Source organism: Octopus sinensis, linkage group LG20, assembly GCF_006345805.1.
Source record: "Octopus sinensis linkage group LG20, ASM634580v1, whole genome shotgun sequence".
Classification (NCBI taxonomy): Eukaryota; Metazoa; Mollusca; class Cephalopoda; order Octopoda; family Octopodidae; genus Octopus; species Octopus sinensis.
Genome location: NC_043016.1, coordinates 24,684,267 through 24,699,480, shown reverse-complemented (window position 1 = coordinate 24,699,480; position 15,214 = coordinate 24,684,267). Strand labels below are relative to the sequence as shown.

The 15,214-nt window shown below is 31.6% G+C and overlaps 1 protein-coding gene across 26 annotated transcripts in view; it reads left to right on the top strand.

Moving 5' to 3' along the window:
• LOC115222519 (kinesin light chain) overlaps positions 1–15,214 on the top strand; it is a 123,027-nt gene that overhangs the window by 78,132 nt on the left and 29,681 nt on the right. For 22 of the 26 annotated variants that reach the window (XM_036511655.1, XM_036511651.1, XM_036511646.1 and 19 more), the window contains 7 exons: positions 1,592–1,679; positions 9,863–9,964; positions 10,259–10,342; positions 11,208–11,297; positions 12,750–12,849; positions 13,187–13,236; positions 14,590–14,657. In XM_036511655.1, the coding sequence (XP_036367548.1) occupies positions 1,592–1,679; positions 9,863–9,964; positions 10,259–10,342; positions 11,208–11,297; positions 12,750–12,849; positions 13,187–13,236; positions 14,590–14,657 (582 nt within the window). The remainder of the gene's footprint in view (positions 1–1,591; positions 1,680–9,862; positions 9,965–10,258; positions 10,343–11,207; positions 11,298–12,749; positions 12,850–13,186; positions 13,237–14,589; positions 14,658–15,214) is intronic. The other 4 variants (XM_036511638.1, XM_036511642.1, XM_036511639.1 and 1 more) reach the window with 1 other exon arrangement.

Below are 15,214 nucleotides of genomic sequence, written 5' to 3'. Positions count from 1 at the left end.
ACAGCAACCTGCTGTCAGAGGTCTCACATGGCATGGTCTCTTTCTGCAAATTATAAGCTTTAGTACTTGGATGTTAACTTAACATGAAAGACAATCATTATTATTATTATTATCTTTTAAGGCAGTGAGCTGCAAAATCATTAGCATGTTGGATGAAATGCTTAGCAGTATTTTGCCCATCACTACGTTTTGAGTTCAAATTCTACTGAGTTCAACTTTGCCTTTCATTATCATCATATCTATGAGCCCTGTTGAAGTGATAGTGTTTTTTAACCCTTTAGCATTCAGGTTACTCTGTCCAATGTAATGTATATTTATTGACATTCTTTTGAATTAATCATGCATTATCTTGTAACTTTGGGATTCATGATGTGATTGTTTATTTTTACAATGGCATTGTAGAGTAGATGTGAGAGGCCAGATCTGTCTGGCTTAAACATAAAACTGGTAAAACATTTGGGCTTGGATGTGGCCAGTTTAAATGCTAAATGGGTTAACTCCTACTTTTAGTGAGTGTATTTGGGAGAATAAGGCTCTGTCTAATATATATATTTTTGATAATACTTCAAATAAGTTAAGCCTTTTCATTTTTGCTTACTAAACCCAAGGGAAAAGCAGTGCCCCATGACTTTTTGACGTACTCTGAGACTAGTTAGCTTGATCTTATTAATGTCATGTTTAAATTGTTGCAAGAGAGATATGAGCTGGGTAGAGATTCTAGGAGGTGGATGTTTAGGTGAGGAAGAACTGGGTATAGCATTTAGTGCATAACCTAGAGCATTGGACACCAGAAGGGTGATGACTATAGGAGACACAAATGGATTGGGAGTGTCTGAGTGGAAAGATACAAGATCAGCTGTTTCCAAGGAACAGAAACCATAATGGTTGCTAATTTATTCTCAAAATAAATATTTAATCTTATGAAATAATTAGTAATTCAATTGTCAGAAGAAAGAAAACTTTTCATTTTATATTTTAAACACCCATGTACAGTATACATTTATATATATTTATGGATAATGTAATGCATTCTTATTAAGAAAAACATATATTCCTTTTCTTTCTTCATATGAAAGTGTATACATGCATACATAACGTGTATGTGCTTGCAAGAAGTGTATATGTGCATTTTTGTTTGTATATCTGGCTGTCTATGTGTTTGTATGTGGATATCTATATATGTATGTGTTTGTGGTTGTGCATGTAGATGTACATATAGACATGTACAAATAGAACTAATAAAGTAACTATTTACTTTACAACACACATTGAATACTTTATATTTTATTTGCAAATAGCAGTGTAAACATACTATATATACACACATATACAACTGCATTTAGTCAATTGTAGTTTAACCTTGACAATAAGCAACTACTTATACTGATTTTTTTTTTAAGTTCATCTCCACATTTTCTTTCATGCCCCTCCCCCTCCTCTATCTCTCATGATTTATTAAAATACATTCTCTTGCATATAGACTTAACAATCAGACTGGCTCTGTGGACTACAATTGTTTTGTTTTTCCACTCAATGGAAATCCACAAAATGTTTATCAATTTTATTTCAAATTTATGAAATTTGTTTGCAGAGACCAAGGAAAATATAAGGAAGCCGCTAATCTACTGAATGATGCTTTAGGCATAAGAGAGAAAACTTTGGGACCTGATCACCCAGCTGTGAGTCAAATGTGTAGTTTGTAGCTGCTTTATGTAGTGCATGTTCACAAAAGGTAGCATTTTGTCTTTGGCCACTGCTACTACTTTTACATTCATTGACTTATCCACACTCATTTCTTTTTCTGTTATCTGTTGTATGGTATTTCTCTTAATAATTTGGCTTACTGCTATCTTATTTATCTCTGTCTTCACTCACTCTCGCACACTTTCTGTAACTCACTCTCTTATAGTCTCACTTACACAATGGCTTCAATATGCTTTCTCCAAATAATCTTAGCATGCTACTGAATATTATAGAACAAATTTCATGGTCAATATATCATGGGGGATAAGAGAAAAATGATAATAGAAATTCTCTGTCATTGTTGCTTTCTAAAGGGTGAAGAATGGACTGTCTTGCATGAAACTGTCTTACATTTTAATGTATTTTACAAGGGTTGAGTGAACCAAGCTTGGTTTTGTAGTCACAACGTTGTGTAGCACTGTTTACACTAACATTGGCAAATACTCTGTGGTTTTATTGGTGATTTGGTCACTTGGAATGGTATAGTTATAAGGAGCCATGTACAAGAGAAGAAAAGTGAGGGTATTATAGAACAAGCAAGTTTAGAACTACCTTAATTGTAACAAGATGTAGGACTTTGACACAACAGTTGGTTGCAATTTATGATGAGATTTCTTTTGCTAGCTGATTGCTGCTTTTCAGATATGATACAATTCTGTGATGATAGAAATTAGAAGACTGAAAAGTGTTGGTATTCCCTAAACTTGTGTTGTAGAAGCGAATAGTATTATCTTGATTAATGAAATTTGCATATAATCTGTATATATTATATGTAGATTACTTATATGATAATAATATTAGTACTAATAGATGACAGCATTGGATAAAATGCTTAGTGGCATTTCTTCAAGCTCTCTGATTGGAGTTCAAATCTCACCAAAGTCAACTTAGCCTGTAATCCTTTTGGAGTTGATGAAAATAAGTACCAGTCAAGTACTGGGATTGATGTAATGAACCAACACTCTCCTTCTAAAATTGCTGTCCTTATTCCAAAATTTACCTTTCATTCATAAGAGGTCAATAAAATAAAGTACCAATCAAGTACATGAATTAATATAAAACTATGGTTATGTTTCAATTGTTAGCAAGATGATTTTAATGCCATAACATTAGCAACTGCAAGGAGCAATGTGTCGGTTTATTCAGCCAATATAATTTAGCAAAATTACTTCTTCAGTAGGTTGAAAATTATTTAGATAAATACTTCTTGGATGACTAGTGTAAATATATTTTTAAGTTAATTTAAAATATCTTCAAATTTTGATTACTATATTTCAAGGATGAAATTTGCTTTATGTGAACATCACTTGTATTCTTACATTCTTATCAACTCACAACTTTTATACCAATTATTCTGAATTAGAATAGTTAGCATATTTATTAATCCATTTACCTCATTTCATTTAAAATGTTAGGCGACATTTTAAGTTACTAGTAAGAGAGTTTTTACTTATTTATAAAAAAAAAATTAATAAACATGAAGTGCATTGGAGATGGTTTAGAGAGTACTAAGAATATAAACTAAATATTGAGTATTAAATTTACTTTTTAATAGTTTGGGATTATACTCGTGGTCTTTGCAGGTGTTTGAGACCGGCGAGATCAACATGGTTGATGTTCTTGAAAGACTGAAAGTTAATGTCTGCAAGGGGTTGGGTAGAACATGGATAGGAAGGGAATTCCAGTGAGAAGTTTGGCTTTCTGGGAAGAAAAAAAGACAGAACAGAATCACCGCCAGTAATATTTTAGGGTTGGTGGAGGTACTTTTACTCACATTAATAAAATGATCTAATTTTGGTAAAAATAGTTTTCTGGAATGTATGGTTGATAAATGTTAAATGAAATTGAATTCATTTTGAGGTCTCTTAGGTTTAAAATGTAGTAAATATTTTCAAACTGTTTTGTAATGGGTTATCAGTAATAGTTTCATACAACATTTTTCAATAGGAATATCAAAGACATCCTGCTTATACTTGCAAAACCTGATTATAACCATTTAACGTTATTGACATATTTGCAATTTAGTTTTAAAATTCTCTTTTCTCCAGTATTAAGTGCTTTTAGGTATGATGTTAGCTCTCCCTACACACTGAAATGTGTTTAAAATTTAAAATGCTAAAATGTGACTGGCAAGTGAAATGTTTAGTATGTTTACCTTCTTCTGTCTTTATGGAGTTTAAATAAAATAGAAACTAGTAATACATTAGGTGCTGATTCCTTTGAGTATCTCCTTCCATTTATAAGAATTTGGTTTTACGCTTAGTCAAAAGAAAATAACTTGTCTACTGGAATCAAATGTAGAACTCAAGTTTCAGTATTTATATTTCGTTTTTCTGTGTGTGTATTTTTCTTTTAAAAGCTAAACATTTTTTTTCTGTCTCGGAATTTGCTTTTAATTTATTTAAAGTTGCACCAAAGTTTATGGATTATTCTTAGTTTGTGATTTTTGATTTTTATGATTTTTATAAAATATTGCTATCTCTATATTTTATGTTGTTGAAAATAAGTGATTTCCAATAGTACTAGTTCTATACTTTCTGCAACAATTGAACTCTTTGTAAATAAATAATACCACTCTGATGAGGAAAAGGAAATTTGAAAAGAACTAACTTAATAATTTTTTTTAGTGGTCTTTAATAATAGACATTTTTTATTTGCATGATGCCTATTAAATATATGTGTGTGTGTGTGTGTGTGTATATACATTTATATGTATTTATATTTGGTGTGTTTATATATGTTTTTCATTATATCTTTGTTTCTTTCATCTCTTTCTTTTAACCCTTTAGCATTCAGATTACTCTGTCAAATTTGATGCTTATTTATTCACATTGTTTTGAATTAATCATGCACCATCTTGTAGCTTTGAGATCTTAATGATGTGATTCCATATTTTTAGAATGATTTTGTAGGGATAGGTGTAAGAGGCTAGATATGGCTGGTTTAAATGCTAAAGGGTTAAACAATATTTGCTTTAATAGAATTTTTTTTTGCTTGGTATTTAATATGCTTTTTTACTCTAGACTAAAACACTTCTTCCATTAAACCTTGAATTACCAGTTTTTTAAAAATTCAATACCACTGCACAGTGCTTTGAATGTTTTGTATCATAGCCTCTCATTCACCAATACCATGTGATTAGAATTTTGTGGATTGAAACTGAATGGAAACTTGTTGTAGTTACATCTGTATATATATATATATATATATATATATACTTGTGTGCGCGTTTATGTAAACAAAGATATGTTGTTTCATAAGGCATTATTGGTGTTCTGTTAAAGAGTATAACTTTGACATTCTGCGTATATAAATAGATCAAATAAAATATATATCGGGCAGTAATAAACACACATACACATATATTTGATTAAACTATTGAAGGCTGCACTACAGAATGGCTACATACCATTCGACTGAATCTAATAAAAGAATATATATTTGTATTTTTATCAGATTCTTACACTTCTATAAATCTGTGCTTTCATATGTAACTAAGAATCTCTGTTTCACACTATACAAGTACAATTTAACACAGAGCCACATTGTCATTTATATGTAATCATTTTCGATAATAATCCCTCCATACTGATCTAGTTTCACAGTGCCTACAAAATACTCTTTTTTTGGTCATCTATGTTTTCATTGTGGAGGTGCATATACTGTGGTTAGCTTCCATTGATTACCCCATCACATCCATATCAATGTAATCGTCCTGTTCCTGTGAATCATCATCATCATCATTGTTTAACATCAGCTTTCCATGCTGGCATGGGTTGGATGGTTTGACTGAGGGCTCCAATCTGATCTGGCAAAGTTTCTACAGCTGGATGCCCTTCCTGATGCCAACCACTTTGAGAGTGTAGTGGGTGCTTTTACATGCCACTGGCATGAGGACCAGTCAGATGGTTCTGGCAATGACCATGCACAAAAGGTGTTTTTTACATGTTACCTGCACAGGACCAGCCCGGCAGCACCGGCTATGACCACGCTCAGATGCTGTTTTTCATGTACCAGTAAGACGACGCTGGCAACGATCATGCTCAAAAGGTGCTTTTTACGTGCCACCAGCATGGGCGCCAATCAGTGGCCCTGGCAATGATCGCGCTAGGATGGTGCTTTTAACATTTCACTGGCACGAGTACCAATCAGGCGGTGCTGCCATCGGCCACACCAGCAATTTGGATTTTGATTTCACTTGCCTCAACAGGTCATTGCAATCAAAGTTTATTATCCAATGAATGAGGGGTATTCATAAGTGTGTTGGTTACACCCACTAGCATAAGCCACGGGTTATGGTCTCACTTAGCTTGTCAGGTCTTCTCAAGCACAGCATATCTTCAAAGGTCACGGTCACTAGTCATTGCCTCAATAAGGCCCAATATTTGAAGGTCGTGCTTCACCAATCATCCCAGGTCTTCCTTGATCTACCTCTTCCACAGGTTCCCTCAATTGCTAGGGTGTGACACTTTTTCACACAGCTATCCTCATTCATTCGCAACATATGACTATACCAGCGCAGTCATCGCTCTTGCACACCACATCTGAAGCTTCTTAAATCCAACTTTTCTCTCAAGGCGCTTACACTCTGTTTTGTATGCACACTGACATTGCACATCTGGCAGAGCATACTGGCTTCATTCCTTGCAAGCTTAAGCATGTCCTCAGCAATCATGGCCCATGTTTCACTGCCATGTAGCATAGTTGTTTATACACATGCGTAATACGGTCTACTTTTTACTCTGAACGAGAGGCTCTTTGTCACCAGCGGAGGTAGGAGCTCGCTGAACTTTGGCCAGGCAGCTACACTTTCAGAGCATCCACCCCTACTACTGACTCGGTCCCCTAGGTAACGGAAGCTATCAATTACTTGTAGTTTTTCTCCCTGGAACGTGACAGAAGCTGTTCTCTGCACATTTTCAGTGTTTATAGCACCTGAGCATTTTCCACATACAAAAACTATCTTCCCAGTTAACCTTCCTTTGATCTGAAACTCTGTGATAATTTAATACTAAGCCATACTTGACTTACACTTCTTCAGTCTTACATTCATTATCATATATTTCATTGCCATGTATTGGACGTTATTTTTATTTATTTTGTTCTGCTCATATGGCAATAAAAACTGTCATTGGATAGTTGCTCTCTCAACCTCTTCCTCAGCCACTTCTTCTACTCCCACATTTCCACTATTGCAGTATGTCTTTTGCTTAAATAAAACCTTGTCTTCTATAATTGTTTCATAATGTTAACTGTTCCAGTATACATTAAGTTCTATTTTGTGGTCAGTCTGTTTGTGATTCCTCTGTACATAATTGTACTATATACTTGTGTATGTGTGTGTATCCATCTGTTATTTACAATAATAGCTATGCAATGTTGGTTTCCTTCTTATGCAACATATTGAGATAAATCACATTTAACTGATTGTTAAATCTTTGTTTTGTAGTCGCACCTTCTTTGCTTTGCTAGTCTTAAAGCAACCTTTCAAAATTGAAATATTTTTACAGTTATTCAGTAAATTAGCCATTGGTTGCTTTGGTACCAAGCAGGAAATGAAGACTACAGATAGAATCATCTGTTCCTGACTCTACTTTTGAGTCGGAAAAAATGCCATCCACAGAGAAAATGTTACAGCACTGGACAGACATGGACATGCATTTATGCATGCCCAAAATATGTGTGCATGCTTGTCATTTCACTTACAAGTACTGCCTAAATGTCTTGTCATTCTGTACACCAGTTAATTAGTTAACTTAAGATATTTATTTAATTACTTTTAAACATTATGATGACAGTGCTTATATATCCTGTTATGATACTATCTAGCAGGTAACTGATGTATAGCACCTTTAACATCAACCAAAACTCTAATTTGGAGCTTATGTTTGCTCAATTCACTAAACAGCATTGTTTCTAAGATGGGTATTATGGAGATTCTGAATCACCATCTTCTAGAATGGATGTTTACTTAACTTCTTAAAAGCCAATGTCTGGAATGTATGTTTGCCTAGCTTCCTATACACCATTGTCTTGAATTATTGTTTACTGAACTCCTTAAACATCATTGTCTAGAATGGGCTTTTGTTAGGCCCTTAAGCATCATTGCCTAGAATGGTTGTTTACTGAGGTCCTTAAACATTTTCTAGGATGAGTGTTCGCTTTGGTCCCTGAACGCTATTGTCTAGAAAGCATCTGTAAATCCATTAGCTCATAGGAACCTATTGCATTTGCAAACATTACAACAAAAGTGCTAATATATCCAGCTCTGACAGTGTCAAGTAAAAACATACATACATATAAGCACCCCCTCTCTCTATTGACATATATTTATATACTTATATGGATACATATTTCTTTGCACTCATGCATAAACATCCATTAGCACATACATACACGCATGCATCTTGACATGCTTAATATATCAACTTTTTGGGATATTTCCTTGCTGATACATTGCAATTACATATTGAAAAAGAGTGAGAGAAGATGAAATAGTAAGAAAGAGAGGAAGAGAATGTAAAAATTGTAAACAAATGTCTTTTTCTTTCTCACTGGACAGAAAAAAATAGACGTTCATTAAATATCACCATATACAGTATTCCATATGTGCTACTTATGCTAATGCCAAGATAGCATATTTACACTATAAATTTGTCATATCTGTTAAATCTGTTGCAAATATGTTTTCTCTCCTCTAACTTTTCTTCTCCCTCATCACTCCACCTAGAATTATCAGCCACTCTTTCTTCTTTTCCCTGAGTTATAGGGACCACTTTAGGCCCTTGATTTTGCAAATTGCAAGGCAATCTTTACTAGTGCTGGTGCCAAAAAAAAAAAAACTAACAACAAAACACCCAGTAAATTCTTTAAAGTGGTTGGTAAATAAAGTGTTTGTTGAAGTATGATGAACTCCTTTGTATCATCAGATCATGTCAGCATGGAAGATGATTTTTGCCTATTACCTATAATGTAATGTAATAAAATAGCATTGTCACTGTGTATGAATCATGCATTGACAGTCAACAAACAACTCAAAATATCTGTTTAATGAGTTCAACCCATAACTTATTGCTTTACAAAAAATGTAGCATTTTCCAGTGTCTTTAATTTCAATCATTTATCTTTTAGTATGCATGTACATAGTCTAAATCCATTATTCAGAAATCTTTATCATTTGCTACTGGGCTGCTGTTGCTGTAATGCAGTCAAAGTACTGCTAGCCTAATAATTGCATTTTAGTAAAACAAATTGTGACCTTGTAAATGTAATCTTGAAATTATTCCACAAAATAGTATGTTATCTAATAAGCCACAGCTTCTTGATATAATCCACACACCACATTATAATCAACTTTGTTTTAAATTTTACTATCACTAATATCATTTTTATAATTTGAACTTTGCACTTCCATTCTCAAACACATCTCCATTTCTTTGCAACAGTGACTAAGACCTACTTTTGCATGATGGTAATTATGCCAGCTGATTTCAATGAATCTGTGTATCTAAAAATTTTATTCATTTCCAATAATTTCACAATCAAAATTCTTAGTTTGTTGTCTTTTACTTTGTTTAATGCATAAAGCATTAAATGTTTAACATAATCATAGAACAGTCAGCATAGGTAATTGTTTTGTGAAAAAATATAAAGAATTCCTTGGATAGCAAATTTTGTATTTAATACATATACTCTTGCATGAGCTCAGTTGTGATTTATCTCAGCTTTGCAGTGCTGCATAGAGAATAAATACTTCAATTTTCTAATAAAATTTCTCGACACACAAATAGGTCACAGTCACCCATTTTAAAGTACGTTTCTTATCAATGTATTTTTCTTTATAGATTCGTTTGCAGTGCTATATATAACTATTTTAATCTTATTAACATGAAAAATTATTTATTAAAATTTTTATTCATACTCTCCTATTTCAACTGACTTTTGAAAATGACAGCTTAATTAGTATGATCATATTTTAAGATGATAATTTCAAATGATGGAAAGTTATTAATTAGCTAATTTCTTTAGATAATATTTTTAATTATTATATTTATGTTGAACAAAATATTTAAAATATTTTCAAATTTTTAAATTACTATCTTGAATTAAAATTTTACAGGTGGCTGCCACTTTAAATAATTTGGCTGTTTTATATGGTAAAAGGGGTAAGTACAAGGATGCTGAACCTCTGTGCAAGAGAGCCTTGGAAATAAGGGAGAAGGTAAGCTTGAAAACGTTTTCCTGTTTTATTCTAAAGTAGTTTTCTATTTTCCACACAATCTATTGAAATATTTTAGTACAGATTGAAAATAGATATTTCAAGTTTTTAAATATTTTATTAAAGTTTTGTGTATATTTAAGATATTTTCATATACATTAATTTGTTCTTTTAGTTATTTGCATAATGGAAAATTACTTATTCATTAAAAATTGTTATGTTTAAAAATATAAAGAAATTATTAACAAACTGATAAATAGTTTAAAACAATTAGTGTCTTATTCTTTTTACATCAAGGTTCTTGGTAAAGACCATGCAGATGTTGCTAAACAGTTGAACAATCTGGCTCTCCTTTGTCAAAACCAGGGAAAACATGAAGAGGTGATTATCTTATGTGTTATTTTGCCATATATAGGTCTTCACGACCTATTTATTATTTTTTTTATTATATCGTCGTCTGCTTTCAGGAGGGAATAATCATGACTTTCTAATTACCCAGTCATAGCATTTCATAATTTATTCAAACTAGTGATCGTTCTTAGAAAACAGTATGCCAAACAACTACTAGGTTAATATTCTCATTTAGTATACATAAAAATTTGTTTCGGTTATTCTAGAGGAAAAGAATTGTAGGCATTTTGCTGATGTAATTTTTCCTTTGTTAGATTTTACATGTTAGATAATGTATTAAGTTATTTAGTGATAATGTATAAGTTAAGTATCAAGTTATAAGCTATTGAAAATATTTTATTACTTTAGCTATTATTTTTATTTACAGAAAATTTGACGCCCTTCTTTTTTTTTTTAATTTATTCTTTTGTAAGAATGTACAAAGATAGCAACAGGCATGGGAATGTGGTCACTTAGTTACCACATAGTTTTAGATAGAATTCCACATTGCACTACCTTTTGGGCTGCTGTCTTCCCAGTACAAGCATTACTCTCTGAATGAATTTCACAGAAGAAAAATGTGGTCAGCTATGTTAGCATGGAAAATGAACATTAAACAAACAAATAATTTTTATAGTAATTAATTCTTGACAGTTTTATTTTCTTTGGTGAATAATATAAAATGTAAAGGGGGTTAACACATGTAGGCAGTGGATATTGTACTATCCCATTGTTTTATGATTAGCCTTCAAATTATTTTTTTACAAAATTATTCAAAAATCAAAATTGAACATAATAGTAAACTTTGTTTTATATTTTTAGTAAAATTTTGTATTGGTTATGTTTTGTTTTATAGGTTGAGCGTTATTACCAGCGTGCATTAGAAATATACCAAAAGGAATTGGGACCAGATGATCCAAATGTAGCAAAGACTAAAAATAATTTGGTAAATATTTTTAAAATATTTTTTCACAAAATAAAATCTGTGACTTCATTAAGTGTTGAATACTTTTCTAAAATTTTTGCAATCCCAATCACTTTAACCCTTTATCTCTCAGTTTACTTAGTCAAATGCGATGCTGTGATCGTGTAAGAATATTGGGGGTATAACTTGTGGATGAGAAAGGGATTTGAGAGATGATGTGGGTTCAAGTGTCATGTGCAACCTTTGACATTTTCCATCCAAATGTTTAACCCAGTATTCTGCATTCTGTTAGTTATAATTTTATCTACTTTGAGTTCCACTGTTTAAAATAGATATTCCTTTATGTTCAAATTCCACTTAAGTCAACTGTGCCTTTTAATTTCCTTTCCAAGACTTGTTAGATAAATTAAGCTACTTTATCATAGGTCACAGTCCAGTGACTGAAACATGTAAAGGAAAATGAAATACTCTGTTGTTTAATAACGAATGTATATTTCTGGATATTTAGCATAGTTAGAATGTAAAGATTATTTAAGCTGGTGAAACTGCGAGTTTTTATTCTTTTTAACAAATACTAAGATTACCTATAAAATATCAGATAAACTTTGGAAAACTACCATAATGTATGAATTGAATTATTTAAATATAGCATAGTTATATTTATATCTGACGAAATGCATTGAAGCATATTGTAATTTCAAGTGAAAGATGGGGCACTTGAGGAAATTAATGCTATTGCAGTATAATATTTTGTCGTTGGAAATGAAAGTTTGAAAAATGTTTGCTTTTAGATCTAGCCAGTATTTCATTAGAATTCTTCAATTGAGTATTCTAAATATTTTTTCAAAAATTTGTTTAATTATATCAGGTTCTTAAATTCTCTGCTTTTAAAACACTTATTATTGTAGCCATACTTTCCTCTGCTTAGGAAAAAGAAAAGTAGTTCTGAAGAACCAAACCCTTTAGACTACCTCTGGTTGTATTGATACTAGATCTAAATTAAAACCTTATATAAAAATTACATGATAATTAATTTTCCAAGCACCAGCTTAATAATGACAATTCTTTATTATTTTCTAATTTATTTGATATGAAGATGGTGTACTTCAACAAAAACTAAAGGGTTAAAGTGATCCCAATTAAAACTTCCCTTTAAAATTTTATATTAATTTATGTTCCAAATTCCAGATTAATAATGTAAAGTTATTTTACTAAACTCTTCATTATCTTCAACATTAATTGAAATAAAGACATTATATTTCAGTACGGTAAATAAAAGGGTTAAACAACAATAAAAACAGGCATAGCTCCTCAATTAAGACTTGCTCCATGCACTTGCTTACTTTATTGTAGAGATTTATGTCATCTTTTAATGGTATACACTTAATTCTGTTAAATAATCAAGTACTAGATTTAGGAAATTTGTTTTTTAAAAAAAAAAAAACTTTAAAAACCTGACTGTTCTTTTTTCAGGCATCAGCATACTTAAAACAAGGAAAATATAAACAAGCTGAAGTACTTTATAAAGAAGTTCTTACCAGAGCACATGAGAGAGAATTTGGAAAAGTGGATGGTAAACATTATTTTACGATTCAGTTTAAAGGGGCTGTCCAAAGTTATTCAATTCTAATGAAATATATCTGTTTCTCTAATCCTTTAAATTATTTTTGAAACTTTATACAGAACCAGAATAATGAAGATCTCTTTCTTTCTCTCTCTCTCTCTCTCTCTCTCTCTCTCTCTCTCTCATACACACATGAGCTTCTGCTCTCCACAAAGACACAAAGCATACACCTACTCATCACTGATCTGACAAGTAATTCAGGGTCCCTTTGCAAGTATATGCAAAGGAATGGCAAAATAATAATGAGAACATTTTTTTTTCTGGTAATTTAATTGTATCTTTTCAGATGATAATAAACCAATTTGGATGCAGGCTGAAGAAAGAGAGGAAAACAAGGTTGGTTCTGCTTTTTCTTATTCCAACTAACATTACATGCAATTACGATTTGAATAACAATATAGTAAGGTATATATATATATATATATATATATATATATATATATATATATATATATATTAATATTACAATCCAAGTTCTTAGAATTCAGCTAGAAGTTCAATCAAATAAAGCTCTCTATATTCAGAGCTGATATACTATGTTTGTTTTTTCCCCTTTGACTTACAGAGTCTGGGGAAAGGCATAGTACCTGTGGCCTTAACAGGCCTTCTAATGGAGGTTAATGCTGTTAATGATCTTAAACCCATGTAAGTTTACATCTATAGAAAAACTGGGAGGGAATTTTGGAGTGCGGTGTGGAGAAGACTTGTTGGAAAAGAAGGACTGGGTCAAGTAGTTAGCACCAAGTCTTGGGTGCTGAACATAACAAAAGTGATAAGAGGAGAGGAGATGAATGTGGTAGGAGCACCTGAAAGATGGCATGAGCCTAGCTAGCTCTGAAGAATAAAGGCCATTATAGTAGTGGTAAAAGAGACAGACAGAAGATAATGTGCTGGAGTGTGTTGGAGTGATTTTGTGCTGATCATTTTTATTGCCAATTCCCTGAAGTTTAATTTGTTACTTGATGATTGGTTTTGATCACTGTTTTGTGTTAGCAGTTACCTTACTAAGTGATTTCTATGATAATTTCATTTATTCATTATGTTATGTTATTATGGTTACTTGTGTGCATTACAGTACATACATATAATAATATCGTTAGCAGTTTGGTGGTCATTACTTCACTGAAGAAGCTTCATAAGGCTAAAAATTGTTTTATTACTAAAGTTCAATTTAATTTAATATTAGTCATTGATCTAATTTTTTAAAAATTTTTTATCCATTTTGATTAGAGTTGTCGCCCCTGTTTACAGCAAGCTGATTTCAATATTAGCCAAAGAGTCTTGATTACTTAAAATTTCTTTGCTATCCACATTGATTTGGCAATTATTCATAGTCAGATTTTGACAATTATAACTTATCTTTTTGAAGTATAATAATAATAATAATAATGGAAAAATAATTACTACAGGACTAAGGCTATCCTAAAAAAAGGTACCAGTACTATTTCAGTGTTTAACAGCCATAAATGCACTTTACTTTTCATGTGGTTATTAATGTCTTTAAATGACCAATAGCATTAAGTATGAGAAGTTCATTTTGCATATAAGTTTTATCTTCTTTCTTGAAAAGAAATGTTGTATAATGACTATTTAGTGTGTTGAAGACAATGAGAATTTCTTTTAACTTAACAGAATAATTATGTTTATAATTATGCTCTTGATTGTATTTTTGAATGCTTTAATTTTCAGGCAAATAATAAGGATGTATCTCAACAACCAGACTTTAGTAGTTGGCTCCAAACTCAAAATGCAGAAAGGTTCGTTTCACTATATATTTGCCCTAAAATTTTTACCACTAGACATCACATACCACTTGTTTTTACATGATATACTACTGTTTTTGTTTTCTCATCTCCATTGCATGTTTGTTTGGCTATTTTGCAATAGAAGAGTATTAACAATGTAACATAACTTTAAACAAGTATTTATTCTGTTGAAAAATGTACACCATCATGAGTAAAACTCATAATAAACTTTCCTTTGTTTCTAAATTTTAACATTGTTTGCTATTATAAAGAAGAGATGAAAATTCTTCTCTTAAAAATTTGTAAATTGTAGCTGAATTTAACATTTTTATGTCTGTTTTCCCATGCTGGTATGGGTCAGGTCTGCATGATCTCTTTTTCCTGCTGTCTTTTTGTCTTTAGTCATTTACTCTGCAAATTCCAACTATCTTAAGTCAATTTTTTAACTGATAAACTTTGCAAAAGAATGGTATGTATTTTGTTAAAATTCCAGTTGTCAGGGAAAACATCCTGACATTTAATTAAAATGTAACCATAGAATTCAAGAAAACCTACTAATTGCTTCCACT